This window comes from Phalacrocorax aristotelis, chromosome 3 (assembly GCF_949628215.1).
Source record: "Phalacrocorax aristotelis chromosome 3, bGulAri2.1, whole genome shotgun sequence".
In the NCBI taxonomy this organism is placed as follows: domain Eukaryota; kingdom Metazoa; phylum Chordata; class Aves; order Suliformes; family Phalacrocoracidae; genus Phalacrocorax; species Phalacrocorax aristotelis.
Window position 1 is genome coordinate 114,748,118 of NC_134278.1, and position 27,246 is coordinate 114,775,363.

General features: G+C 39.7%; 1 protein-coding gene across 1 annotated transcript in view; it reads right to left on the minus strand.

The window, feature by feature from the left end:
- Positions 1–27,246, minus strand: part of ZFAND3 (zinc finger AN1-type containing 3) — a 141,271-nt gene that overhangs the window by 15,410 nt on the left and 98,615 nt on the right. Inside the window, 2 exon segments of the mRNA XM_075089146.1 lie at positions 7,574–7,744; positions 25,098–25,163. Of these exon segments, the coding sequence (XP_074945247.1) occupies positions 7,574–7,744; positions 25,098–25,163 (237 nt within the window).

A 27,246-nucleotide genomic window follows, 5' to 3' on the forward strand; every position in this document is an offset into this window, starting at 1 on the left:
ACTTGCCCAAATTATAGTATGTAACCAGTTACTAACAAGATTTATTTTTCCTTTAATACTTCTTATTGAACTGGGTGACTCATAAAATCCAGAGCAGTCTGCATGTTTAATTTTAATCAATGGAAGTACATCTGTTATACCAATACATAATCGTGTCCTGAAGCCGTTCTGGTTTGTACCAGATAAACCTTATCCATCTAGAGAGTGAATTTACCAGTGCCATTACAAATCCTTCTCCACAGAAAAAGGTTCCATGGAAATGGAACCATGATTTAATATTTTAATCAAGTTTTAAGAGAAACATCAGTTTTAATACATGTTGGACTACTCTACTTTGTACAATGATGAAAAAGTTGTCAGAGGTTGGTTTTGGGTGGTGTGTTTTTTTTTTTTTGCTTATCTATTCAAGTTTGTTTCTTTCTTCCTGTCCTTTTGAAGATAATTTCAAAATTAACTGAGTAAATAAAATAATTCCAAATTTATTCTGGCACAATCCAAACAAGCGCCTCATCTCCTGTGTTTATGAGCGAGCAGCTCCGTTACACAAGTTAAGAATCTGCAGCTGTTTTTCTTCCACCTGTTTTATGACTGATTCACAGTGAGACTTGCTGCCACAGTATCTGTAATAAAGGTACAGTCTCTTCTGTGTGGACAAATTTTGTTTCTGATGGTTACCAGAAATGGTCAGTGCTTGACCAGAGTCTGTCCTTTTCTTCCTCTTACCCCTCTGCTTAATGGAAGGCCAAAACAGAAGTGAAGCAACGGACACTTTTAAATAATCCCAAGAAAAGAATTCCACCCGGTTATAAGAAATTCATACAGAACCAAATTACCAGCAGGGATGTGGATAAATAAGCATGGTAACATACCAGAACTCTCTCTTTTATACTTACTAACTATGCTTATGTGTTTGTGTGTATGTATAGATGCATATATATATACACACACGTGATATCAGATGGGTTTATGAAATAGTATGTTTGCCAAATATTTTTAAGAAGTTTTGTTCTTGCCCCGCCAAGATTACAGATTTTTACAACTTGCTTATAATGCTTTCTCATGATGGTTGGATCTCCTTTAATCTGCATTTACTCATTAATGTTTTAAAGTCCTTTCTATTGTTAATATTTTTATATATATATATAAAAATAAAATTTGGCAAGCACCAAACTCTCTTTAGAATGTACCAGACCTGAGTCAGGAGATTGTTTATGATGTAGGATATTTTGTAACAGAGATGCCAGTTTGCTTTTAACATTGTGCTAGTGCAAGATGAGTGTGTTCCCCACAGGTTTATTCTCTCATCACCTTAAGGTCAACTTTCCTTTAAGCTGCTTTTTTCAAATTACTTCTCAAATTTGTAAATTTGTTCCCATGAGTAACCTCCCTCATGTTCACTGTTCACAGATTGTTCGAATGTGGTGCACTGATACCTGTAAAGAAATTAATCTGAAGACTTCACATGCATTTTTCAGACATATGTTTTTTGATGAGCTGTCTTAAGTTTTTTTCCTCTTATTTTAATAATCAGAGTACCTCTGTTTCTGTCAATTATTCCCTTCATCTACTTAACAGCCATTTATAATTGCCTGCCCCATTGCCCCTATTTTTTCTGTTCGTTTTTAATGTAGTTAAAGATTCATTTAAGTATTTTTTATCCCTCCAGGCAAGTAATCGTAAGATTACTCAAGTACTTAGTTTGTTGCTTTACCTCCCTATTTATACACTTTCACAGTTCAGCTTGTCCTTCCTTCCTTTCATTTCCCTATAGGAATGAATTTGTCATCTGAGCCAACTGTACCAGGCAACATGTACATCTTGTAGTACCATGGCCTTTTCTCTTTATTTTCTATTCTTCCTGTCCACTCCTCTAATCTAAGCAAAGTATGCAGAATTTTAAGTGGTTTTATGCATTAACCTTACAAGAAACAAGCCACAAAGTAGTTGGGTACAAATTGTGTTATCAACTATTCAGACATGTTGATTTTCAGTGTTGCTAAGCTATAGCAAGCAGCTTGCTATTAAACTTGTTAGAACTAGAAATCATTTTATCAAGACAATCTTACCCATTTTGATCACATCTTGATAAGGTATTTCACCAACTTCTAATAAAAAAAATTCATGACATTTTTTCAGTTTGCATGAAACTCAGGTTCAGCACCACCTCCAACAAGCCCAGCACACTGTAGTGCCAACACTAAAATCTGGGTCCTCTTTCTAGAGACATGCTTTAGTAGTTGTTATGCCCTTATAAAGGCGCGGTCTGTGGCGTGCTCCAGCAACGTGCTATGCCTTCGTTCCACGCATTCAGCACAGCGAGGTGGCACGCAGGCTAACTGGCAAAGTTAGACTCTCCCTTCCTGATTCAGAGTCGTCCGCTGTAGAGGCCACTTGTGAATGTGCATCCCTTCAAATCAAGCAACAGACATCAGTACTTGCCAACATCTCAAGTAAAAACTGCAAAACAACACGTTTTGCCTTCATCCACGCCCAAGGTTAACACTTACTGCAGAGTCTCCATCAAAAGCAGCAAAGAATATATAACTGTTCAGGTGTGACCTCATTCTGGGAAATTATAACTCGTTACAACATAACCTAGGCCAGTAAAACTCCATGAAAATATTTTCTGTTCACACAGGCAAGAAATACTGCTAACAACTGTTTCATCAGATTGCACCACAACTGAGCAGTTATTTTTTAATACAGTCTGATAAATCTGAAAGGTTTCAACATCTTCCCATCCTATTAAGCATCCACTCTGGCCAAAGAACACGAAAACCTTGAGATTCCTACCTGGGGAGCGCACAAACAAATCGGCAACATCTATGGCACTGTGACTGGAAGCTAAAGCCAGGCTTACGTTCCAGGGGCCATTATCTTGGCCACCCCATTGATTGCCAATAGTTCTGTACAGGTGGAGCCTGAGCTACAAACGTGTCCATTAGGATGTGGCCCACAGACAGCAAACCATTCTACACAAAAGCTGCTGCAGAGCTGGCGCACTGTACGAATTTTTCTTTAACTGCTGACTAGGACTGGATCTAACATGACAGATGTGAAATCCCTTAACTGATCATCTAGAATATCTTTGTCTGACTTATGCAATTCCAACTAATATTAAAGACCACTACAGATTTCTGTGTGTTGGTTTTGCACAACAAGTGATACTAGAACTACTTTTTGCTTTAAAATATTAAACCTCTACTGTAAAATTAAGCTATGCTTTCTGTGCAAATAATTTCTATGGCTTTACAGCTCAATATCTTTTAAAAATGTACACAACTTTATTTCGTAGTGATATATACATCCTGTCAAGTAATTAAGACAAGGCCCATAAATTTGTAGTGTAATTTGCAAATAATGAACCTGTCTTCTTCTAAAAATACATTTCCAGAACTCTGTGTTATGTAGTTACTTTAACTTACAAATTTGCTGCCCCTAGTTTTAGAGCAAGTCTGTGGTAACCCCCTGCTTATCACCTTGATGATATAACTGCCCACTAAATCTGATATCAAATAAATACATTATTTCAATACAATCGTTATCCATCATAAAATAGTAAACTATTGAAAAGCCCACCTAAAACCAGAGAACATCGCTGTCTGGAAAACATGCCTAGAGTAGCTGTCATCTAGAAACCTTTCCTAGGAAGCTGGTTTTGTTCTGGAAGTGTTGATTTAAAGGTTATCCAGTCAGAGAGGCATAAAATGAGAATTTGTTTTCAAATTTTTCTTTCTCACTGAAACTTGCAAAGTGCATCAGCAATTAACCATTCCTATCACTTCTCCCAGTTCACCATGTGAAAAGGCTCAGAACTCGTCTTACAAATTGCTCTTTTGAAGATCAAAGGGAAGCCGAATTTGTCTGTGTGTGCTGTGGATGAGTTTGTAATTTACTGGAACTTTCAGAGGAGGCTTGGCAGCACGCTCATTTGACAGCCCCAGGGTACAGGATTCTGGGGAGCTCTGTGACTCTTCCCTTCTGAGTTCCTTCCTTGCCTTTAATTGGCACCTCATTAGAAATTAATGAAAATTACATCCTCTGTTCTTCCTGCTCCGGGCACAGAACACTACAAAAAGACCCATCACAATTCATAACATATTCAATTTATATAGCAATGGCTCTTAAGCATTATTTATGAGATGTGAATCTCTTGTCAGCAGTTAATAACTTGTACAGAGTAGACGCAGAATGAAAAAAGATTTTGAGTGTAAGCTTGCGTGTAAGCGTGTATGAAAACAAACAAATCTTTCTACAGCTGAAAAATATTGTGTTTGAATTTGAAGAACCCTTACTGGAACTCCTTCCTTAGCAGTGAAATGTTTTGCTTCATGGCAAAGCCCTGCAGCACTGTCAAATCTGACTAAAATTCCTTGTAGTGTCAAGGGAACGAGCTCAGCAGCATCACCTCTCTCTGGCCAGGTCTTACAGGAGACAGAGCCAATACAGCAGTTTCTCAAACATCTCTGCGTTTGGCTTGAAGCAGCTGCTCACTCTCTGTCCCCTTCTTAAAAGGGTTGTGCCCCGTTGGACTAGTGCCAGTTACGCTGGATTAACATCTGCAGGTATTTTAAAACACTGTCCAGTGTGCACAGAGTTTTCTTTCCACTACGTCTCACTAAAAATCTCACTGGTATAGTCACCAGGACACATCAGCAAAGGAGAGGATTTCCAGTACTTTTAACATTAGGACAAAAAGATGTGTGACAGCAAACAAAATTGCTATTCTGTGCAGTCTTAAAGAGTTAACAACGGTGTTTCAGACACAGATTTGGAACAACATAATATTTATGTGGTTAATCTTTTTCCCTTACATCCAAGCAAACACACACATTTGTCCTTCTAAAGATCGTGTCTGCCTTTTTATTGATTCTGACCATCGGAATTTCTTTTAACGTTTAATGTTAAGGCTTTCCCATGTTTTTTCCTATTGCTTCAGTTAAGGATTAAGATGCCAAGAATTTAACAGCAGCCATCCAGAGTGCTGATCAAACAATGTTCTACCTTGACCATTACTTTCGAAGAACACACATGCTTATTTTACACCAGTTGATTATACTTCCAACACCTCCAGTGAAACACGCATCATTACCTGTGCTTCACATTATGACTAAAAGGATAACCTCATCACACCTGGATTTAGAATACATTTCAAGTGAACAAGAATTTTAACATATTTATTCTGTCCCGTTTCCCATCACCCCTTCCCCAGGGTTTTTGATCTTGCTTGTCAGTCACGACCTTAAGCAACCTACTTTTAGATAGTAGGGCAAGGTTAGTGAGAATGGTTTCTAAGGCAGCTTCTTTAAAAATAAAAGTTACACACTGGTAAGGATTGGTGAAGCAGCGTAGGTGATGTGAAGCTGAGATGACCTATGTTGCTCAGTGGTGGGGTTTTGTTTGCTTCTTATTAATATTACTATTAAAAGTACGTAGTGCAGGGTATGCCTACTTTCACGTCACATGAGGGCGTTTTGTTACAGGTAACACACAAATACTGAATACAGTATCAATGAAACATGATAGCAGCACAGCTAAAGACCTCCAGCCTTTTCAGCTGTGTTGTAAACATGGAAATATATTCTACACATTTAATGAGAGAAGTGGGAGGCAGGAGCCTAAATGTTTATCACATGTCCTTTAAACTACATAGGATGTAATACGTAACATAGGAATGGAAATTTTCATTTCCTTACTTATTGCTGAGGAACTCAGAATTTTGTGTTTCATATTTGTGTTTTACTAAGACATTTCATGAACTTTAGCAGACTTATTTCCATAAAGCTGTATATATGCAGTAGAAACAATTTAAAGAATAATTCCTACAACATTTATATTGCAACGATGTTGAATTATGGAACTACTTCAAGAAAACTTGAGAGGAACCAACTAGACATATGTGTCATCCAGTTTACAAAAAAAGAGGCAGGTCTTATTTCATGATTTTAAAAACATTACTGATCAATGGAAGGACTTTTAAAAAGTTACTTTCAACTTCATTGCTCTTACATAGCTCCAGTTTTGCAGAACACAGGGAAGATCAATGGTGTAACATAATCCTTAAGTCCTCTTTTCTCTAGCTCTCCCCTAACTTGTAAAACTCCCTTGCTCCAAATATTAGGGAGGATTCTTCTATTTCAGTCAGGTACCTGTGAGCAGCCTAAGTCATCTGATATGTGACAGCAGCAGACCAAGAGCAGAAACTCCTGCCTCTACCATGCTGAGCAGAAAGAGCCAGACCAAACTGTGTCATTGATCGTGCTGAATTTCTTCAGTTTGATAAAAATCTCACTGGATGCTTCACAGTATCCAGACACATGATTTCCATAACAAGAACTTCAACATTACAGCTTCTGATTCCATGTTTGGTGCTTTACAGATAATGCGCGTTAGTTCTATGGCAGTGCTCCGATATCTGAAACAAAGCCTGTCTCAAGTCCAAAAGAGCACAACGCAACAGTAATCGCTAAGGGTCGAAGACAGACAGATGCTGAAGAAAATAACAAAGGATAACATGGAATCTTTGCGGCTTTCTATCACTTTTGTCCACTTCATGTTAGGTATTCAATATAGAATTCATTAACTTGGTCTTGTAACTAGCTTAGCCAATCCTTTCTCTCCCCAGGGCTGCCCAGAAGGACATGCCTTCTAGCCAGAAAACAAGGTTCTGCATTTCACAGGTGCAATGTGAATTGCACCTATTGCCTATGAAAATCCTTTGGAAATTATCCCCCTGCTGAGACACAATAAAATAACAAACTTCTCCAAACATATCAATACAAGCATGGTCTGAGAGCGCAAGCGTAAGCTTTCAATACATGATTATATGAAAAAATAATTAGCAGGTAAAACTACCATGTACATTATCACTATGTCTGATGAGCACATTTAAACCAGTTATGAGCACAATTGTTCCATGAAGGAGAGAGCATCTCCTCTGAAATCTAGTTACATTAATTATTATTTCAGAAAGATTATTTGCATGCAACATGAAACCCCAAATTAGCTGTCCGCATGAGATTATCACCCTCAGTTCAATTAGCCGAACAGTGCCATCAGCTTCAGAAGCACCAGGTTGGATGATTTTAACTGACTGGTGAACAAGTCTTCCTCCTCAACAGCTAACTGTGAGAATGAAAACATTTTCAGGTAGAGGTTTTTTCGGTTTCAACTTTTTAATAATAATGTAATTATAAAATGCAGAATGTAGATGCTGACCTATGTTCCTTTGAGTTCTGTAAAAACCTTGTCATCTTTGCATATTTACTGATGCGCTTTGTGTTTCTTCTCCTGTCAAGTGGGTACAGCGCTCTCCCGCCTTACAGGGACTTCTGAAGCTAAATTCATTAACATCTAAGATCTCTTGAGACAAGGCGGTACATCAAGGCCAAAGTTTTAAATGGGAAATTAGGCAGGAACTAATTATAACTTTTTGCCACCAGCGGAAGCTATAGCTTCTCTTTAAAGTATCTTTGAAATACACAAAACACGTGTTCTCTGTGTTTCCAGCTCTGATACGGACCTGAGCACAGCTGCGTTAGAAAGCTGGACACTACTGACAAACAGTACTCACCACAGCGACACGATCCCAATTCCTGCTGTACTAGCTCCAGTTTTGTTTGGCACTGGAAGCATCGGCGTCTACTCTTCTGTTTGGATCGACTGGTTTCTTCAGGCCTGTCATTACTGTCATCCAGTAGCCGTGGCCGTTTCACAGGAGAAGCCTCACTCTCCGACTGTGAATCTGTTGTATTCACAATAAATATTTTAGGAAAAATATTAGAACTTCCTTCTGAGGCATCCCTTTGGGGAGATTGAAGGTATATTGCTTTCAGCTGGGATCACTGCCAAGCAGCATGATACTTCCCATTCTACTGCATACACATTTTCTTAGCAATCAAAATGAGCATCAAGTAAAGGACAAATTATCTTTGTTCCCTATAAGAACCCCTTCTACTGGCAATACTGAATAGAAAATAAAGCGATTAGCTTCCTTCCAGCCATGGCTGGGCCATAGACAGTTACACGCAGAGTACACACCCTCCTGAACAATTGCAGCCTTCATCTGTCATCTCATTTAGTTTCTCCTGTGCACCTCCCTCATTCTCCCTGCACAAACTTACTGAAGTAGGCTGCTGATGAGAAACTACTGAACATGGGTTCAACCTATTTCCCTCCCTGGGCAGGAGGGAGATTTTTAAGGCACAGTATGTAAACTATATCTTTCACGACTGAAGGCGGTACATGAAAGCACCATACCGTGCTTCCCTCTTTCCACATGGATAACAATTTAAATGTAAATTAGTATACACCAACGATACAAGTCCAAACAAAATGAGCCCAAACTGTACATGCATGCTATAAATTCAAAGTGCTCAGACATTTTTAAAGAATTAGTCAGAATACTATTTGCATTAATAACTTTATAAATTTCAGCTTAAGAAAATAGTGTGTGGAAAATCTTAAGTAGTTAAAGTTCAGGCAACTGTTACTTCAGGTAGTGTAGTTCCTCTTATTTTTTTCCCCTTTTCCTCTTTTTTTCTCTTTTACCATGGAAAGGCTGTTGACCAGGGCTCTAGAGTAGCACGTGAAATGCATGTTACTGTCTGGAATGTGGGATGCACAAGCCTTATTTCTGTGCTCTGTCGGAGGCAGTGGAGTTCAGTAGATCTGCTGCTCTGCAATCTGAGTCAAGTCATGCTAGAAAAGACAATTTCCCTTCCCAAATTGTGCATAGTGGAATCAGTTCTGTACTTCTTTTTAATAGAAGCTGCAAATAAATTTAATCCAAACTGTACTAAAACTTAAGTTCTTTGTGCTAGTGTTGCAAGGAGATTAACTGCTGAAAGCCATTTCTGCAATCAGTCAGTGTTCTAGTGCAAGATGGTGATCAAGGAAGAAAAAAAGAAACATTAGTTCAGTTTAGTCCATTTTAAAAGGGCATTAATCCAATAAATAAAGAGACAGCTGTATCTTTTTGGCAGGACAGTAGCCTGCTGAACATGTTTTCACCTTTTTTTAAGTTTCCATTGCATAGTGTCCCATGCTTATGGAAAGCATGTCTACTTTGTGTTAGCTGTCCTGCATTAGTCAGGAAAACATAACTGCCTTGGCTAAAACATTGACCACATCCTTGTTATTTCAGTGATCTTACCTGATCCACTTCTTATCAACATCATGCCTTTCCTTGACCAAATATCTGATGAAGTTGGAATAAGAATACCTGCTAGCCTCCCCCTCCGGGGTGTGCTCTATTAACTTTCCCTGGCTCCTCACATGCAGTACATACTAACCCACTTTTCCTACCTGTATTTCAGACCTTGTCTCACAGTGCTGTTCCAGTTGTTAGACTCCAATATTACAGCCGTTGCAAATATGTAATTTAGCTCACTTGGGTCTCCTTTATCTCTGTCATACTGCTCTAAAGATATTCTGAAAATGCACCTGGCTTTTCAGTAAGTACAAAGTCCCCTCATCTCACGTTTAATAGAAAAGTGAGCTGCTTTCTGCACAGTATACAAGTGATAAGTTTTTATGAAGATGCAATAATTTTACCTGATGTGTGCCTCAATACAGGCTTCTTTTTGATCAATGTTGTAGATTACAATTTACACCTTACAAAATACATCCATTAGGCCTAAACCAACATTCAGTACGTAACGTGCTCCACCTCTGCATGTCTGGCCGTGCAGGAGCCTCGGCAAGGAAAAGTAGCATATAATGAATGAATACAGTCATGGAGCATCTAGTCCTATCTTAAACTAAGCCTCTGCAGAACATGATCCAAGAGAAAGATGATCCTCTCAACAGACTGCAGAGATCCTGACTCATACTCCAAGGCAACAGTCCTATCACACAGACACTTGTTTCCGGAGTGCCTAGAAGAGCAGCCTAGCCATGAACGCAGCAGGGTGCACCCTTCAACAGGCAGCCTGTGTACTGTAACCAGGCTGATTCGGGGTTCAGTAGAGATCTGTTCCAGCCCACCTTGTTGCCAAAGATGAGGAAATATATGATTTGTACTTTATTTATTACACAGAGAATCAGACACACTGCTATTTTGAAATAGCTACCTCCCACACATCTTTGCTTCTGGAAACATAAGCATTCTGGTGCTTCTCAGAAGTGAACCTGGCATTCTGAATTAAGCCAATGGAAACCATAGTGGTCTGCTTGCAACAAAGTCCAAATAAGGGATTCATGTGCATGAGTCAACCAGCGTCTAATCAGTTAATGAAGCCATGTGCCTTAATAAGAAAAATAGCTACTCTAAGTCAGGCTAGTAGTCCTATAATTAAAATATTTAATTATACATTTCCTGTTAATTGGTAATGACTAATTGAATATTAACATCAGTTGGGTATGATGATAGAAATTAAAATTTAGGTATCTCATTTTTAAAAATGCATATCTTTTTGCCATAAATTAAACAGTGTTAACACCGAGGTAGACTTGGCCTGACTCTCAGGGACAGCACCAGCTATCTGATCGCTGATGGCACAGCATCTTGAACATGTGAACACACAAGCACCAGCTAATACTCATTACAAAACAGACCAACAGTGCACATGCTTACATCTTCTCATGGGCAAGTACAAAGAGTGAGGAGAGAGCACAGATTAGAAATCAGAACTTTTAGATTCAGTCCCGCATGCATTTCTCCAGACCACGTTGCCTTCCGCAAGACTGACACAAGCAATAGGGGACACAAAATACATCTTCTGGCACCTGAAATCTTACAACATTAAATTTCAAAGATCTGATAGCAAACAGAAATTGTCATGCATAGCTTTACTACCTCAATTGCAGAAAAAAAAACCAACCCAAAAAACAACAAACCCAGGAGCAGGGTGAAGTGCTGCAACTAGACTCAAGAGTAAATTCTCAGTCTGAACTATTAAACAATCAAAGATGGCTACAGAGAAGAGGATTCTTTCAGCCAGTGACTGACAGTGGCTTTCCTTAGAAGGACAGTTTGTGCAACGAGACTTCTTGCTTTTCTTTTCAGAAACATTTTCCATGCTCAACTTGCATTTTAGCATTACACCTAAACCAATAAATACCCGGTCTGAGGGAGGGGAAAAAGGAAAAGACTCCTTTCCTTTTACCTGCAGATGTCAAAAATAATAAAAAACTTTTCTATAAAAATGAATAAAAAACAATGGAGATGAGACATCCTCAAAATTTCACAAAGAAACTGCTTGGCTGAGGTAACTGCCATTGACACTCTCCCATCACAGTTTTAATTTGGAGTTGAGAAATAAGGATTCTTCTAACCTACATCTGATCATGAAGATTTTTCTAATTGCGGTGACTCTGTCAAACTCCCGTTTGAAATGAGAGAACGAAGTAATTCAGCTAAGCAAGACTGAAACTGGAGGCTTGTCTGGAAACAACAAGCAGAGCAGCGTTCTTAAAAATAATGTTACGTCTTGGATGGAAACTCACATTTGTTCCTTACTGTCACTGTTCTTGTCTTCATTACTCACATTCTCCCCTCAAAATTTTCCAAATAAATGGTGTTACAACTGTCAGAGCTGAATCCCACTCTCTTACTCTCCTGCCATGGGGAGTCTGCAGGCTGCATGCACACGGCTTCGCTAATAATCACGATGGGTCTTACATGGCATTTTGGGGAGCCCAGCAGAGACGTGGGCTGAGAAAATGTTAACAGGGAAGGAGAAAGGAAGGAAGAGATGGGAGAGTAGTAAGAGAAAGATGAGCCCTCCTCTGCTGCTGCTTGCTTCAAAAATGAGATGAATCTGTTTAATCTCTGGTTTGATGACAGCTTTTGAGGCACTCAGGTTTTTTTTTTTTTCTTTTCATAAAGAACCCATCACATTGACAGACTGACATTTATGATCTCAGCTGCCTGTGCAAACACCAGTAAGAGCAATAATTAATGAACCCTCAAACATCACTGCCATCTCCTCTGAAACTATTTTAAAAGAAGCTTGAGCTGTTAAAACCTCTGTCCATGAAGAAACTTGCACAGTCACAGACAATAACTGTATAACAGGGATTAACTAAAGTTTGAGCAATATCTTTTTGCCAGTTTCTAGGATTGCGTCCCTCCCCCCCTTCATTATTCCATTTTTAGATGAAGGATTACTTAATTCCCTGGCATGTTGACTATGCATTAGAAATTTCATCTAGAGGAACTGCCTCTTTTACAAATCTTTCCTACAACATTTACCAGAATCATCATTTAAAATCATCTGCTCTACTTCAAATGAACCTAAAATTAACACAGTTGTTCCAAACTCCATGTGCTTGTTGACTACTAATGAAGAGACAGAAATTCAAGATTAACACCTTCTGAGCCAAGTTTGACAGCTGTGACCATCTCGGTTCCTCCCTGTTGCTGTATAATGCTGTGGAAACAGTTATTTTGAAAATCTGGCATTACATTGAGATGAACGTCTCGTCCCCTCACGCGATCAAGGCTCCATCTCAAAACTGTGTCAAACTTAAGCACGCACCTCTTTGGAAGCACTCGTGCTCATAAACAATTAAGTTCTTTTCTGAATTCACCTCAATTTTTCTTAAAACACTGCAGACGTATCTCAGAAATTCTTAGGTAAATCCTTTGGTAACATTTAACCACACAATCTGTTTTCTAGTATCAATGCAGTTCCCATAGCATCATCATTTCACCGATATTTTTGGGGGCTTAATTTGCCCAAAATGAGAGCTGGCACACATGATGCATGTGTTGCAAAGGAAGAAGAGGAGAATCAAACTGGTCCAGTACCAAGCACTTTGCTAGCACAGCAAGAACAGGTGTTGGTAAAACAGAAAGATGAACACCCCGGAGTGTGACAAAACTTGTGTACGTGGAACTGACAGCGTGTCTTACAGCCACAAGTACAGTGCTATGCTTAAGCAAATATGCTGCATAACAGCACAGGGCTGCGGCTGAGCTCATGCAACTAACGCAGCCTAGCTGACTTCAGTCCAGGCAGCCTGAACCACAGGCACAGCAAGGTGGGCCCCTGGCCACCCCCCAGAAAGCAGCCTGGCCTGAGGCAGAGGGGAGGTCAGCCACAGCTAAAGGTTACTTCAGTAGGGACACCGCTGTGCGCTGTGTCACACGTGTGCCCCCGCCAAGTACTAAGCTGCCAGTTTTCACAAAACCTCCATCATGTGGGCTCAAGACCTTGATGCCTTTGTGAAATTTGATTAAAATAAACCAAGAGGTTCAGAAGTTATTGCAGAACAAACTATGGGGGCCTTATTTCCTTAGGAAACCGGCAACTGCACACCCCACACCCCCCCGAGGTTTGCATGCATCAACCTAATTTGTGTTTCTTATCGCCAAACTTTAAAACTTAGTCCCTAGTTAAAATTTATCTATGTGTGTGAATGAGTATTAATGCATGTATTACTGCTGGTGTATGACTTCAGAAAAATGTGGGAGAATAACAATATAATTTAATAACATACTATTTATACATTAAGAAAACATGTTTTTACTGTAGGGGAGACCTGACACTGGCACATGTTAATGGGGGGGTTGTGGGGGCTCCATCCTTGGAGGTGCTCAAAACCTGACCGGACACAGCATCCAGCCTGATCTAGGTGACCCTGCTCTGAGGAAGGAGGTTGGACCAGGTGGTCGCCAGAGGCCCCATCCACCCTCAGCCATTCTGTAATCCTCAGGTTCATGGTGGGGTGGGAGGGAATACTAATACCTTCCTACACTCACATTTTTTTGTTTTCCTCTGAACCTGTATTGTTGGTACTGTCATCTGTCAAAAAGGAAATATCTTTTACTGCAGTGTAACTTAATAAGGCTATTAACTACCATCTCTAATGGAATATTAGAGACTAGTGTAGCACCAGTAACCCAGATAAATGAAATCATTTTAGCATTTACATCTTTTTATCAGGGCCTATTGCAATAGGACAAGGGGTAATGGTTTTAAACTAATAGAGGTTAGATTTAGAGTAGATAGAAGGAAGAAAGTTTTTTTAGAGTGAGGGTGGTGAAACACTGGAGCAGGTTGCCCAGAGAGGTGGTAGGTGCCCCATCCCTGGAAACATTCAAGGCCAGGTTGGATGGGGCTCTGAGCAACCTGGTCTAGTTGAAGATGTCCCTGCTCACTGCAGGGGGGGTTGGACTAGATAACCTCTAAAGGTCCCTTCCAACCCAAAGCATTCTATGATAAATGCATGTTGAAAAGTGCATGACAAATATTGAGCCATATAGGATACAGCATAGATTTTAGCTAAATTATAATTAGAAAAAAAAAGTGTGAGAATGCCTATTATCCTTTCTTGTCAATAAATTTAATAATTGCTAAATTAAGTGAAAAGCTAATTATTTTTCATCTCATATTTAGGCTCCTGTACTACATCTGTTTTATAGTTAGATTCTTGCATTGCTCTCCCTATACTCTGATGTCAGCATGCCTTTAGTTAATGGAAACATAGACTTATTTCTCAAACATTTTTCCTTATATACCCAATTGATTCAAACAAGTATGTATTTAAATGTATTCAGGCACCTGTACTGTACAGTTCCTTTAATGGCTTAACTTAGGGTATTTCAATTAGCTGAAACCTTTCTCAAGGCAATGGCCATCCCTATTGCTGCTGACTGAAAGAAAGACCTTGTTTTTTCAGAAGACTAAGCGATTGGGGCTCCTTGCCTGAATCATGCCAAGAGGCCACGCCTGTAAACCTCCAGACGATGATGACGGAAGAGTTTGTGGAGGGGGAGCAGGTTGGACAGTCCTGCTGAGCACTCAGCCTGGTCCTCACTGTCCATCTCTTGCTACAAGGGTAAACAGCTACAGAACATGTTTAAAACCAGCTGCGGACAGCAAAATCACACAGATAGTGACCACTAGTGTGTGAAGGCACAAGACTGAATTCCTGTTGTCTTGATCACCGGGGGCAATTCATGCAGTGTAGAACCTTGATGCTATTCTAAGGATGTTAAGGGAAGCTGGTTTGGGTTGTTGGAGTTTTTAATGGCTGACAAACAGCATCTCAAGCCCTTCATATATTCAGACTATTATAAAGAACAAGCCTTGAAAAGGCTAGAAGAGCAAAAAAGGCCAGAATGCTAAACTCGCTAGTTTTCAAAAGAAAATTTTGCAGGGGTCATTTTGAACATATTTTCTCCTTATTAAATTATGTATTTTAGCAGCATAGGGTTAGGCTTGGGAGACGGATGAAGGCAGATTCTGGTGACAGTTAAAGTTGGAGAACAAATGAGATTATAAGTGGCCTGAATAACCAGAACTGAATTATTAAGTGAAGGAATTAATGCACAAATACAGATAAGCTAGGTGGAAGAACAGAAACAAACGAAGGAAGAAAAAAAGCTGCAACACAGGAATATACATGATGAAAAAGTTATGAAGGCAAATCATGAACATCCTGGCCATTCCACAGCACCTGAAGACTACTTACTAGTATTCAAATACATGTATTTACATATATGAATATGCACGTACAAAGACATACAAATAAGCTTACACTGGTTCTGACAAAATGGGAAATTCAAAAGCATTCAGCAATATCAGTTTTGGCTTTGCCGATTTCAATGACAGCCCTCTTATGCTTTGTGAAATTCTCTAATACTGGATTAACAAGAATAGATAATGCTATAAATATTGCATATTTGCTAGTCAGCTCAAGAGCACATAAATAAGCAGTGCTGCTCTGCTTCAAAACCCTCGTAGTATACTCCAGCTATGTCCTCATCAATCAGATGGTACACAGTATTCAGGAAGGTAATTCTTCAAACTAATAGCCTAAAACCAGTTCTATAGAGAAACTACTTGCTCTGTTATTTTTCATTCATACACTGAGTTTTTCTTAGTACACCCTTCCCCCCATGGGTGTAATGAGGGTTTTCCAAGGCTAAGACACAAATTCAGAAGAGGAATTGTGAAGAGCTCTCACCTGCTAGCAGTGGAAAAAAAAATATTTTCAATATTTATCTTTCAAAAAACTTATTTGTCATTAACTGCAGAATCTCAGCGATGCCGTTAGCAACAGAAATCTTGCAATGAGAGACTATAATTCCAAGGACTGTAACTGATTAATGTTAAGGAAAAAACCTAAGAGCTCTTGTATTTTGATAAAAATTTTACTGAATGCATTAGGAGTAGATTCTGAAATGTACAGCTGATCTATCTTCAAAAACCACTCAGTTTTGATTCAGTTATTTTAAATAAAGGTTAGAAATCAGTTTATTTTTTGATGGTGTTACTTTTTCTAGCAATTTTTGTGGGGAAAAAACAACCAGCCCTGGCACTGAAGAAAATTTCTGTATGCCTGATTGCTGTCTACAAGACATCAGGAGCCAGGCTGGTTTACTGGGCAGTCCTTACTGTTTTGAAAGGAGGTATTTGGGAAGCATCTACACTAACCTGAACCAGAGCAGATCTACACAGGGAGAGGTAGAACAGGTCAATGAAACTGAGAGGATGCAACAGTACGTGCTCTGTCTTGTATCTTGTTCCTTACATCCAGTGATTTTTCAACCCTCTTCTGCCCCAAGATGTTTGTCACATTAGTTATTCCCTGAAGTTTGTGTTATGGAAAAAAATTTGGAAGAGGACTAGGAAGGAGGTGGTAACTCTTTGGCATGACAATTCAGAGAACATACAAATATTTATAAAACCCTCACTTTGCAGGAAGATACACTTTCCCCTGCGTATGCTCAACAGACTTAAGCATACTTCCAAGTGACACTAAAATGACTTCCATATATTTTTAAGAACCTCATGAAAATTAGTATCTAAATGGAAAAATGTGAAAACGTGTACTTAAAAGCTGTCTGATGCTCACTGAAATAATGAGTCAGAATATAGGCCTTCACCAAGAGTCAGATGAAACCTTTGGGGCACTGCCCTCACATCAGAAGTACAGCAGTAACGCATTCATGGACCGGCTCCCTGCATGTTACATGTGTTCTACTTTAATACAGTAAAAACAAAATTAAAAAGCAAATACAAGCAGCGATGTGTTTTTAGATATATTTCAGGCCAGTTATTTAATGCTGAACTTGTTGGAAAAAACCTCCAGTGCAATAAAATAACAAATGTAAAACGATTAATAGCTGTGTCTCGTTTGCTAAAGCATACTGGTATGAAAGCTGTCTGATCAGTACAGATCAGATCAAGGTGCTGACTGCAACACACTGAGGTAAAATCAATTCTTCAGGCTGACAGGAGCAGAGTTCCTCACAAGTTAATGATCTCAACTATTCTTTGCGACATTCTCCACATTGTCTTGCTGTTGGGCAAGCCCAATCAAAATTAAAGCAAACACTAAGCTTCCCCAATCCTGCCCCAATATCTCTTTTTATTAAGTTTTAGGAAGGGGCTGTAGGTGGAAGTGCACGACATGTAACCCCGATTTCTTCTGAACTGAAATGAATGGAGATGTGGTTTATTTAAAGTTATGAGATGCAATTTTGTTCTTAGGGAACGGCTTTGCAGCAGTCTGTAGGCGGATGCTGGTAATGAAACAAGGAATTCAGAGCCGTCGGGAGTATAATGCCAAATAAGCTTAATAGATGTATATTTGCTAATAATAATTATGTACCTAATGTGAAGGTCAGTCAACTTATCGAAGAGATCCTGATAGTTCTGAAAACTAGACATGGCATGAAAACATGAAAAAATATTCAAGGTAAAGTTGTTTCATTTTAATCAAAATATACACAGAATAAAATATTTATTCTTCTGTTTCAACAAATTTGAGGACAAATCCTTTGTCATAATTCCCTGAGACTTTAATACCAAGATGGCGTCATATCTGAATTTTAAAAGCTAATGATCTTAAAACCATAAAATTTTGTATTTGGCAAGAATTTCACCAAGCAGATTGAAAACCACCCATCAGACACAGACGGCAAGTGGTGAGAAAGCCAGGACATGAGTGTGTCCTATTTACTGAAGCGCACTTTGCTTATCCTGCTCATGGCCACTGAGAACACTGCTGCAAGGACCGTTCCCCAGCTCTTTGCTTGGCACTGACCATCCCAACTCTCCCACCCTTCCAACAGTCTCTCTCCTGGCTCTTCTCTGCAATGCTTGAGGCACTAAACGCATGCCTGTACTTCTAGAGCCTACCTGCCTCAGCTCTCACTAAGTGCTATGAATGCGACTGAGGTTAGACTAAATACCTTTAATCCCTCAGATCATATTTGCTTTCTGTCAGTGTTATTGAAAAAATGAGATTGGAAGGGATTTCTGGGGGTCACCTAGTCCAGCCTCCTGCTTGATGCAGAGTAAACATCAAAGCTGGATCAGGTTGCTCAGAGGCTGGTCCAGCCCGTGTTCAAAAATTTTCAGGGACTAAGATTTCACAGCCTCTGTGGGTACCTGTCCCAGTGCCAATTAGGGGGGAAAAACCTCTTCCCTTAATCTGCCAGCCCTACTCTTCCTGACACAGCTAACCCAGAGACAGTCCTTACTGTTCTCTTATCTGGTACTACTTTTAATTTGACATTCAAAACAAGTTTTCCTACTGGCTTACAGTTCAATGTGAAGTCCTCTCAAGAGATCATCCTGGCCTCTTGACTTAAGCACCTTTTCCTCAAAGTTGTTCTACTTCGGATGTGGTTATTTCATAATGGGATTCAGGATATAGAAATGAAAACAGATGAAAAAATTTGAATCAAGAGCAGCAGAGAGAGATAAAGAGAAGTGAAAGCTGAGGAATGGACTTAGAATTAATCAAAAGAAGCCTTAAACTGGTGAAGAAAGAATGAAAAAGGAAGGTTAAAGGGCGTATCCAAGCAGCACTAAGGATAAAAAATTAATTTGGGTGATTTAAGAAGATAAATAAAGGTAGCAGGAGTAACTGTTTTAAGTACCTGGAGGCTGTTCTCTGTTAGGATGCTGGACTTGAAAACCTAGACCCAGAATGAACTGACAACGTGGTACTGATCTCAGAAAGCTGGGAGTATTGCAAGGCACACAGAGGTCAGTGTCTCAGCACCTGCTGGGAGGTTATACAGGCCAGGAGACCCTTACTCCCCATCCACGTATACATTTTGAGTATTATTTTTTAATTCTACTGTACTTTTTTTTCCCCCTCCTCACAATGGAGAAAAACCTTGTTTCTCCTAACCTATGCACCCTCGTATAATCAAAATCTATTTAAATTAGTACACATTTCTGCCACTCACGCTAGCACACACTGAGTCCCGCTTTCTGCACGAGGGAGCCAACTACAAAGGTGCACGGAGAGACCACACGAATACACTGACAGGCCACACAGTGGAAAACGGCAATCCTCTGCTTCTGAGGTCTTCCTCTTGTCTTTAGAAAGGATGCATCAGTAACATGGAGATCATATGCGACTGCCTTACATGCTCTTAAGGGCATTAATCTCAGTTAGTACAATTTTGGGGAATACAATGTTATAAAATTAGAAAAAAGAATAAGCATATAAATGATTATATTCACCTACTTATCCTATTCCATAGCAGTAATTTTATTTCTTAGGGCCAGAAATCCTTTCATGAACGGCTTCAACAGACTGGTTAGAAAAAGGAGTTATTCCTAAGGAGGAATTACTAGCACATTTTATAAACCTCTTCAAAACGTTGTCTCCGTAGGTATTTCTAATTCATCTGTACAGCATGTGAAACAGGGCTTCCACAGTCACATTATATTCTTTTTCCCTCTGGCCACTTCACCCATCTAGCTTCCTCACTTTATGACCAATGCAAAGGAAAAGAACACCTGGGAACCAGTAAGTATGAAAGTTAATTTCAAAGAAATACCGACTATGAAAAGAATGAGCTTCCATTCACCTCAGTTTAGCATTCTTTAACACAGGCAGATGTAAGTATTCCTCTCCTAATATCGTAAGATGATAGAAAAATAATCTATTTATTTTATCCTGCCTGTACTGAATAGAGACGGACAAGAGTCACGGTTTTCACATGCTGCCATGCTGCTGCACACCTTTTCATTTCGGAATGTTGTATTTTTTCCACCACTCAGAAGGAAATTCTCTTCAGAAGTAAACAGCGTGAGTGATTAATGTATGAACTATGAAGAGAGTTGCAAAAATTCCTTTAGATTAAAGCAAGTACAGGCTAAATTTCAAGGCATTTTTTCACTATGGTTTAGTAGAGAGATGATTTAGGTGTCTAGCACAAAAATGTGCTAGACACTCTTGTGATAGATAAAAGATGAAGAGAGACTTTTTTGGTGAATATTACCAATTATTGTGTGCTAACAAGCTCTTAAAAACCTTCCCAGGAACCGCTGAAGTTTTTGTAACTCAGAAGCAAGGATCACCACAGCTATAGCTGACTTTTAACAAACTTTTTGATATACTGACCCCAGGCCCATCTCTCTGGATTCCGCAGCCACGCTGGTTATTACACATTTAGTCTAAAACACACAGGATGCACCCAGTGTAAAAGACACCTCGGGTGCCTGTATCCACTGTTTTTAATGAATGAGAGTGATTTTGTAAAGCTGAACAAGGTGAGAGTAAGAATAAATCCTACAATTGCAGCAAGTCCTTAAATTTGTTTACAGATATGACTATTATGTTCTTTACCATTAGGAAGATTTTAATCTACAATAATCATAACACTTTGCGAAGGCTCAGTTAACCAGTACTGGCAACTACTGCAAAGTATACTGAAGCTTGCTTTTTTGCACATATATGTGCTTGAGCTCCTCTGAGCAGGAGAGGAAACCAATCTGTCCGTCCAAATAGATACAGAAGCACAGAACAGATAATACAACACATCACAGAAACAGGCAATAAGAAGAGGTAGAAAAAACCCATCAACATACATCATCTGATCACGGTACAGCGTCATCTCCCAGCCTCTATTAGCTCTTGCTGCATCAGTGCAAGTCCCAGACACTTTATCCTGTTTATAATTGCTGATGAGCAGTAATAACGCCTCCATGCCTCAGCTCCCGTCCGTTCCACCTCAGCGCCCACCTATTGGGTTATAACTTATTTACAGCCTTGCCTGATGCACTGTTCTATTAGTACAGCTGGAAACTGGGGGGGGGGGGGGGGGGGGGGGGGAAGGAAAAAAAGAGCCTCCTTAATGGGCACTATTATAGCCAGGGCTGGGTGATTTATTATGCTGCTCGAAGGCTGTTCTACCATCACTTTCCTGTTGGTGCGAGAGCTCCAAGAAGGTTGGATTTCCAGCACAATGCCCTCCAGAAGTCAAACACTAAAGAACACCTTAGAAGTCCCTTGGAACACTGATAAAAAACCCATACCTTCAGAGTTGTTTTACTGTTATAAATCCCCTTCAATGGTCTTTTGTATATATTTTGCTCAGGAACTTACCACTTCAGAGCAATTAAAAAAAAAAAAAAAAGATCAGTGGTGTACCAGGTGTTTTTGCCCTTAGTCAACATGTAACAACTGATAAGAAATGATCATACAAAAGTAGTGGTTTCTTGGTTTTGGCTCTAGCTGAATATTTGTGTAGTTCTATTTCCGCAACCTGCCCCTTCTGTAACTCCTAACAGGTTGTCCTTCCAGTTGCACAACTTCAGCCTCAAAGTGTTTAGATTCTGGCACTGCTACAATCAAGCACATGACTTAGTATAAGAACACCAATAAACCCAAAACTTTGAAAAGGAGCATACACCTGCTTAACTGCTTTGCTCGAGCAGTGGAAGAATTATTTGCATCTTCTAGACTCAAATTTTACACTAGAAAAAGCACAGAGCAATGAGACAGACACTGTAATCTCACACAATATAAATACCACCACACCCGTCTAGGACAGATATCCTCATAAAACGTGAGCTATCTGCACTTATAACTATACAGAATATTAAAGACGCGCGTTTCTCGTGAACTGCTACTGAGAAATAAAGTACTTAAAAACTCACAGACTTCATGGATATAATGTATGAATTGTGTCATTACTGCATTTTACCTGCCCGTTTCTGCTACCGTCTCTATCACACAATTAAAGATTAACTGAGCGCACTCACACAGGCCCACCAATTTTTTCCAGGTTTCTTTAAGCTGCATGAAAATGTTTTAAAATCTGGCTGTTTAGAACTGCATATTAAATCATCTTTAACTTGTACAGCAGAAGCAGAAGAGTAATGTGCCACTCAGTACTGCACTTTCAAGACACGGGCACCCAATACAAATGGGATCTGGATGCCCTACTGGCTAGAGCAAGGCTCAAAGTATCTGCCATTAATCGTAACAGTACCTAACCATTAAAAACAAATCAAAATACGTAAGATGCTATACACCAGGCCACACAGTCCCATCCTTTTTCCTACAAAATCTTCAGACCGCTGGCTCTCAAAAAACTTTGAGGCATCATCCAAACTAATGATTGCAAGGCTTTTTTCATTCTTTTCATTATAATCCTTGTCCTACAGGGACACTTCAGAATAGAAATACTTTTTACCACAGTGGTGATTCTGGCAAACAGGAGGAGGAAAAACCCTACTATTTGGTGTCATAACAATATTTTTTCTCAATATCTCCTCCAGCATGCAAGGTGACAAGTGAATGAGGTAAAAACTCTTCTTTTTTTCAAGACAGCTTTTCCTGTGTCTTGGCAGATTTATTGTTTTGATCTTTCTTCAATGGTTACATTAAGGCTAATAAAATATGAAAGGTTTATGCTTTCCTTAATATCCTCCTGATGGGAACCTGCATACAAGATAACTAGGTCAAACTTCTAATTTTCTGTCTCAAAGGCTGATATATGGCAGAGTTTAGGGAAAAACTATACTTGAAGGGGGAAGAAAAATACAGATGAATTCCACCAAAACATTCCTCCTTCATAGCTCTTCCAAGCAGAAGAGATGTAGAATACTTAGAGAAAAGAGGCTTATACACAATGTGTAGTATTGACAAGTATTGCTTGTATCACTTAAATAGCTTCCTAGGAAGGGACACTAAGCTGAAGTGAATGTAGTGTGAAATATTCCCCTATGTAGTCTGCTGCTTCCGCCTGAATACGTCACATCATTTCTGGGTAATATTTTGTAGCCAATGTTTTCTGGTCAATTCCCATATTTATCTGGATTCCCACATGCAGACTTTGAAAACATAGTAATTTGTTTTAAAAATGGAAGTTTGCTGAAAATTCAAGCTCTGGAGAAGAAAACTGTAACTCCTGGTAACAGGTTTATTAGGTAAGGGCCTACAAACAAAATATGCAGATCACTGAGCAAATAATGTAAAAAGCACTGGGGGGAAAATGAGGTAATGTAAAATCATTAGGTTTAGTCGACTGAAGATGAAACTTGTGGCATCAAATTAAAAAGCCTTATTTTCTTGCTAAACACACCAAATGATTAACATACTGGCATGTAGGGACCAAACATTAGCATAAACTGAAAATAAGAGAACTACTGGGCAAAGTTAGCCAACCATTTAATGGATATTTTTTAACATGTCTAGTAGCTTCATCTGCTTTATTCTAAGGAGCTTTTACTGTGCCATTTGACACTCCGAATAGCGGACCTACTTGCCTTGTTGCTAATCACAAGCACATTTTTTTCAATACTCATATAGTACTCAGTTTTCAGTATCATAGAAAGCTTTTAAATTACGCTGCAATGAAGACCAGAGTTAAACATTACAACGGCTAATGTATAAAGAAAATACAGTTTAGTAATACCAGGAGCAAAGCAGATTAGTTTGCAAGGGGTACAGTGGCAATCATTCCATCTTGAACACCTCCACGGCCACCTAGAATCACAGAATCCCAGGTTGGAAGGGACCTCAGGGATCATCTAGTCCAACCTTTCTGTGAAGAGCATTGTCTAGAGAAGATGGTTGTGCTGGTTTTGGCTGAGAAGGGGTTAATTCTCTTCACTGTAATGCCTGTGGTGGTCGGGGACCTTTCCAGCTTCCCGCGTGTCGGCAGGAGGCTGGGAGGTGCAGGGCCACGGCCAGCTCCCTGTCCAGCCGAATCTTAAAAGTGTCCAACGTGGCCGAGTCAACCATTTCCCTGGGGAGATTATTCCAGTGGTTGACTGCCCTCACTGTGAAAAATTTCCCTCTGAAGAAGAGAGAGGGAAATCCACACATTACTTGGGAGATCTGCACCTGCACCACATGGAAGGTAACGGAGCTTCTCTTTACCCGTCCATCACTGCAGACCAAGCCAACCTGCATCATCACGCATTCACTGCAAGCTAACAACATGCATATATGGAGTAACTACAGTTCAGCTAAACGCACAGTAACTTGAAACTTTTTGAAAGAATGACTTCAGAGGAAATTTACCTTGAACTCTGGAAAGAATAAGAGCCCTTAACCAAACAGGAACACCCTTCCTTTCTGCACACTCAATACAGCTCCATTGGTACATAAATGCAAATGCAGGCAAAAATTATCTTGGAAACAGACTGCTAGAACATTACCACTACTTACAAGCCTGTCATTGCCACTCCACAGGAGGTTCTGACTTCCCACAGTGGTGCTGGTGGAAAGGATCGTATGAGCTCTCCTTAACCCATGCAAAACCAAAGTCTGAAAAAGATCTGAGCCCATGCGGGTAACTTGGCTGCCTGCCTGAGTGTACGCGCACACGATTCTTCATGACAGATCTGCTGCAGAAGCAGCAGAGCTTCAGCCTGAAAATCACCTAACATGTCACTACTAACACTAGCTCTGTGACAGATTATCCATCTATACCCTCCATGTAGAAATAGTCATCAAAAGGACCCAAAGCGGATAAAATTGAGTCTCAATGCAAGCATCAGCTGTCTATACTGCCTCTTCAATCAGGGAAAGTAAAGTCAATATACTCCAAATAGTTTTCTACTCAATACTTTGCATCTAAAGGGGGGGTTTCCAGAATGCTACATTAGACTTAAATCAAACTGATTACTCCTGTATGTCTTATGTTTACAAAGATTAACTGAAAACCTAGCATATTTATGGAATTATGTTTAACAGGACTCCGAGGTGGACTATCTGCCATACAAATCCCCTTATATATACACATTTCTGACAGCAAAGCAACAACATTTATTTTCATTTGGCATTCATCAGATATAGTTACTACACTCGACTATTAAACTATAATCATAGGGCTATATATCATGCACAATCTAAATCTTCAACCCCCACAAAACACATACCTGAGTCGCAAGATCTTTTGGTTGGTGTGGTTAACGAGGCATGAGCTGTACCTGTGCATGGCCCACCTGGAAACAGAGAAGATCATATGTCTCAAAATACCACCTATATTTAACATTTACAACCACATCAAGATTATACTTAGGAATATAAAGCGCTGAGGAGCACTTGTCTTTGGAAAGCACATACGGAAGCAGTCTACTATTCTCAGTATTTCTTTCCCAGTCAAATCCGAGTATGTCTTGCACTGAAAAAATAGATGAGAAGTTGGGACAAAAAGACAAGTTATGTTATACTTTATAAATATTTCAAGAGTCAGTTTTAGGAAAATGCACACTGTAACTGCAATTTTTACAGCATTGACAAAGGTTCTGTTTATGTCGGAACAAACCTAGAAATGTATCTAACTAACCCACAAGTAACACAACGGATGAAGCGGTCACTACCCTGATGTCAACAGAGACCTTGCCACTGACTACAGCGAGATAACAACTTTGACTCTTATCCTGTTCTAATTATGTTTTCAAAGCGTGGCACAAGCATATGCTAACGAACTCTTTCCATATTGAAGGTTTTTTTGTTGAACTCTGGACTCTTGCCCACTCATCTGGTATCTGCTTGGTAGTAAATTGCTTTCTGGCTTTTCTCTTAACGTTCATCATTGTTGAAGAGTTCTCCAGAAAACTTGTTAAAATAGCAACCAATTGAGTGCACTCAGCGACTTGCGGTAAAAATGAACAAACACATACATAAATAAATAAAAACCCCATACAGTGAATCCATGACAAATTGACAGTAGCACTACCAGTGGTAATAACACATCATAGCTTCGATAATTAGATATTATAAATTGGATGATGCTAGAAAGCCTGAAATTAAGTTAGACCTGGTAGAGTTTGGCTATCAAAATACCTATAATCAAGTTTGCACTGGACTGCTGGTGATATAGTAGTTCGATGCTGGCAATACAACAGAGCTTAGCGTGACAGGATAACCTTTAACAGAAGTCTTCACGCTGTGAAAAATACTTTTCCCCTTAATTTTTTTTCAGTCTCTGCATATCTGGAAAGCAGCACTGTGGCTTTGGCAATGGTTTTTTCTTCTCAAATATTTTCAAGTCTGACCTTGTAGTAGACTGCTCCTTTTCCTTCCTCCAAGATGATCTCCCTTCAAGTTTTAGTAAGTATCAAGTCTTAGGTAACTTTGTCTAACCTGTAAAACTTGTAGGAAACAATGTGAGGAAATTATTTCGGTGCACTGGATTTTAATGAAATGCACTTGGGACCAAAGACCTCACAAGTTTTACACTATCAGAATTCCAGAGAAGGACTGAAACTTCTTGCTATTTCTGTTCTCCCAAAAAGTCCCTCCGGCAATATACAACATTCCATAACCATGCAACAGGTCATCTTTAAAGGGGTGGTTACAAAGCCCAACAAGCCAGCGTTTGGCCTGCAGGCAAGCACCAAGGCCACTCATCAGGGCCTGGCCTGAGGTTAAGGTGAACAAGACATGGGAATCTACTGAACACGACCTAGGAAATGGCTCTGTGTGACAGGCAGCAGCGCAAGCAGCTGGCACAAGTCACAGAAAGTGCCATGAGGCACGGCTGGGTTGTGCTGGCTGGTAAGCAGGGAACTGGTGAGAAATTGCTGAACTCCAGTGGTAAGTGGAAGGGAGCGGTGGCGACCTCTCTGCAGAGTCAAGTCTGCATGTGACAAGAGCCAAGTTTGCTTCTGCAGTGTGGAAGACTGGGAGGCCTCGGCTGGGTGCCTTCCCTGGCCAACAGGAAAACATCCTGGATGGATGGATCAAGCATCCTGGCATCACCATGTTGGTGCCCACTCCAGACTTAACAGCATTTGCAAGCAGCAACTGCTTTGCAACAACCAGAAATGGTCAAGTATGCTTAAATAATTTTTTTACAACTTATCTTTTTCTAGGCGAGAATACAAAAAAAAAAAAGAAAATATCATCTTGATGTATGTTAGTTATACTATCGCAAAAGGCTCAAAAAAATGCATAGTGTAGGGTTAGGTGCATTTGGTAAGAATATGAACACTGCAACAGAACTCTTACCAATTTTTCCATTGAAACCTTTTGGATTTTCAAAAAACTACACAGCAGGTCTTTAAGTCAGTCTCAACTTTC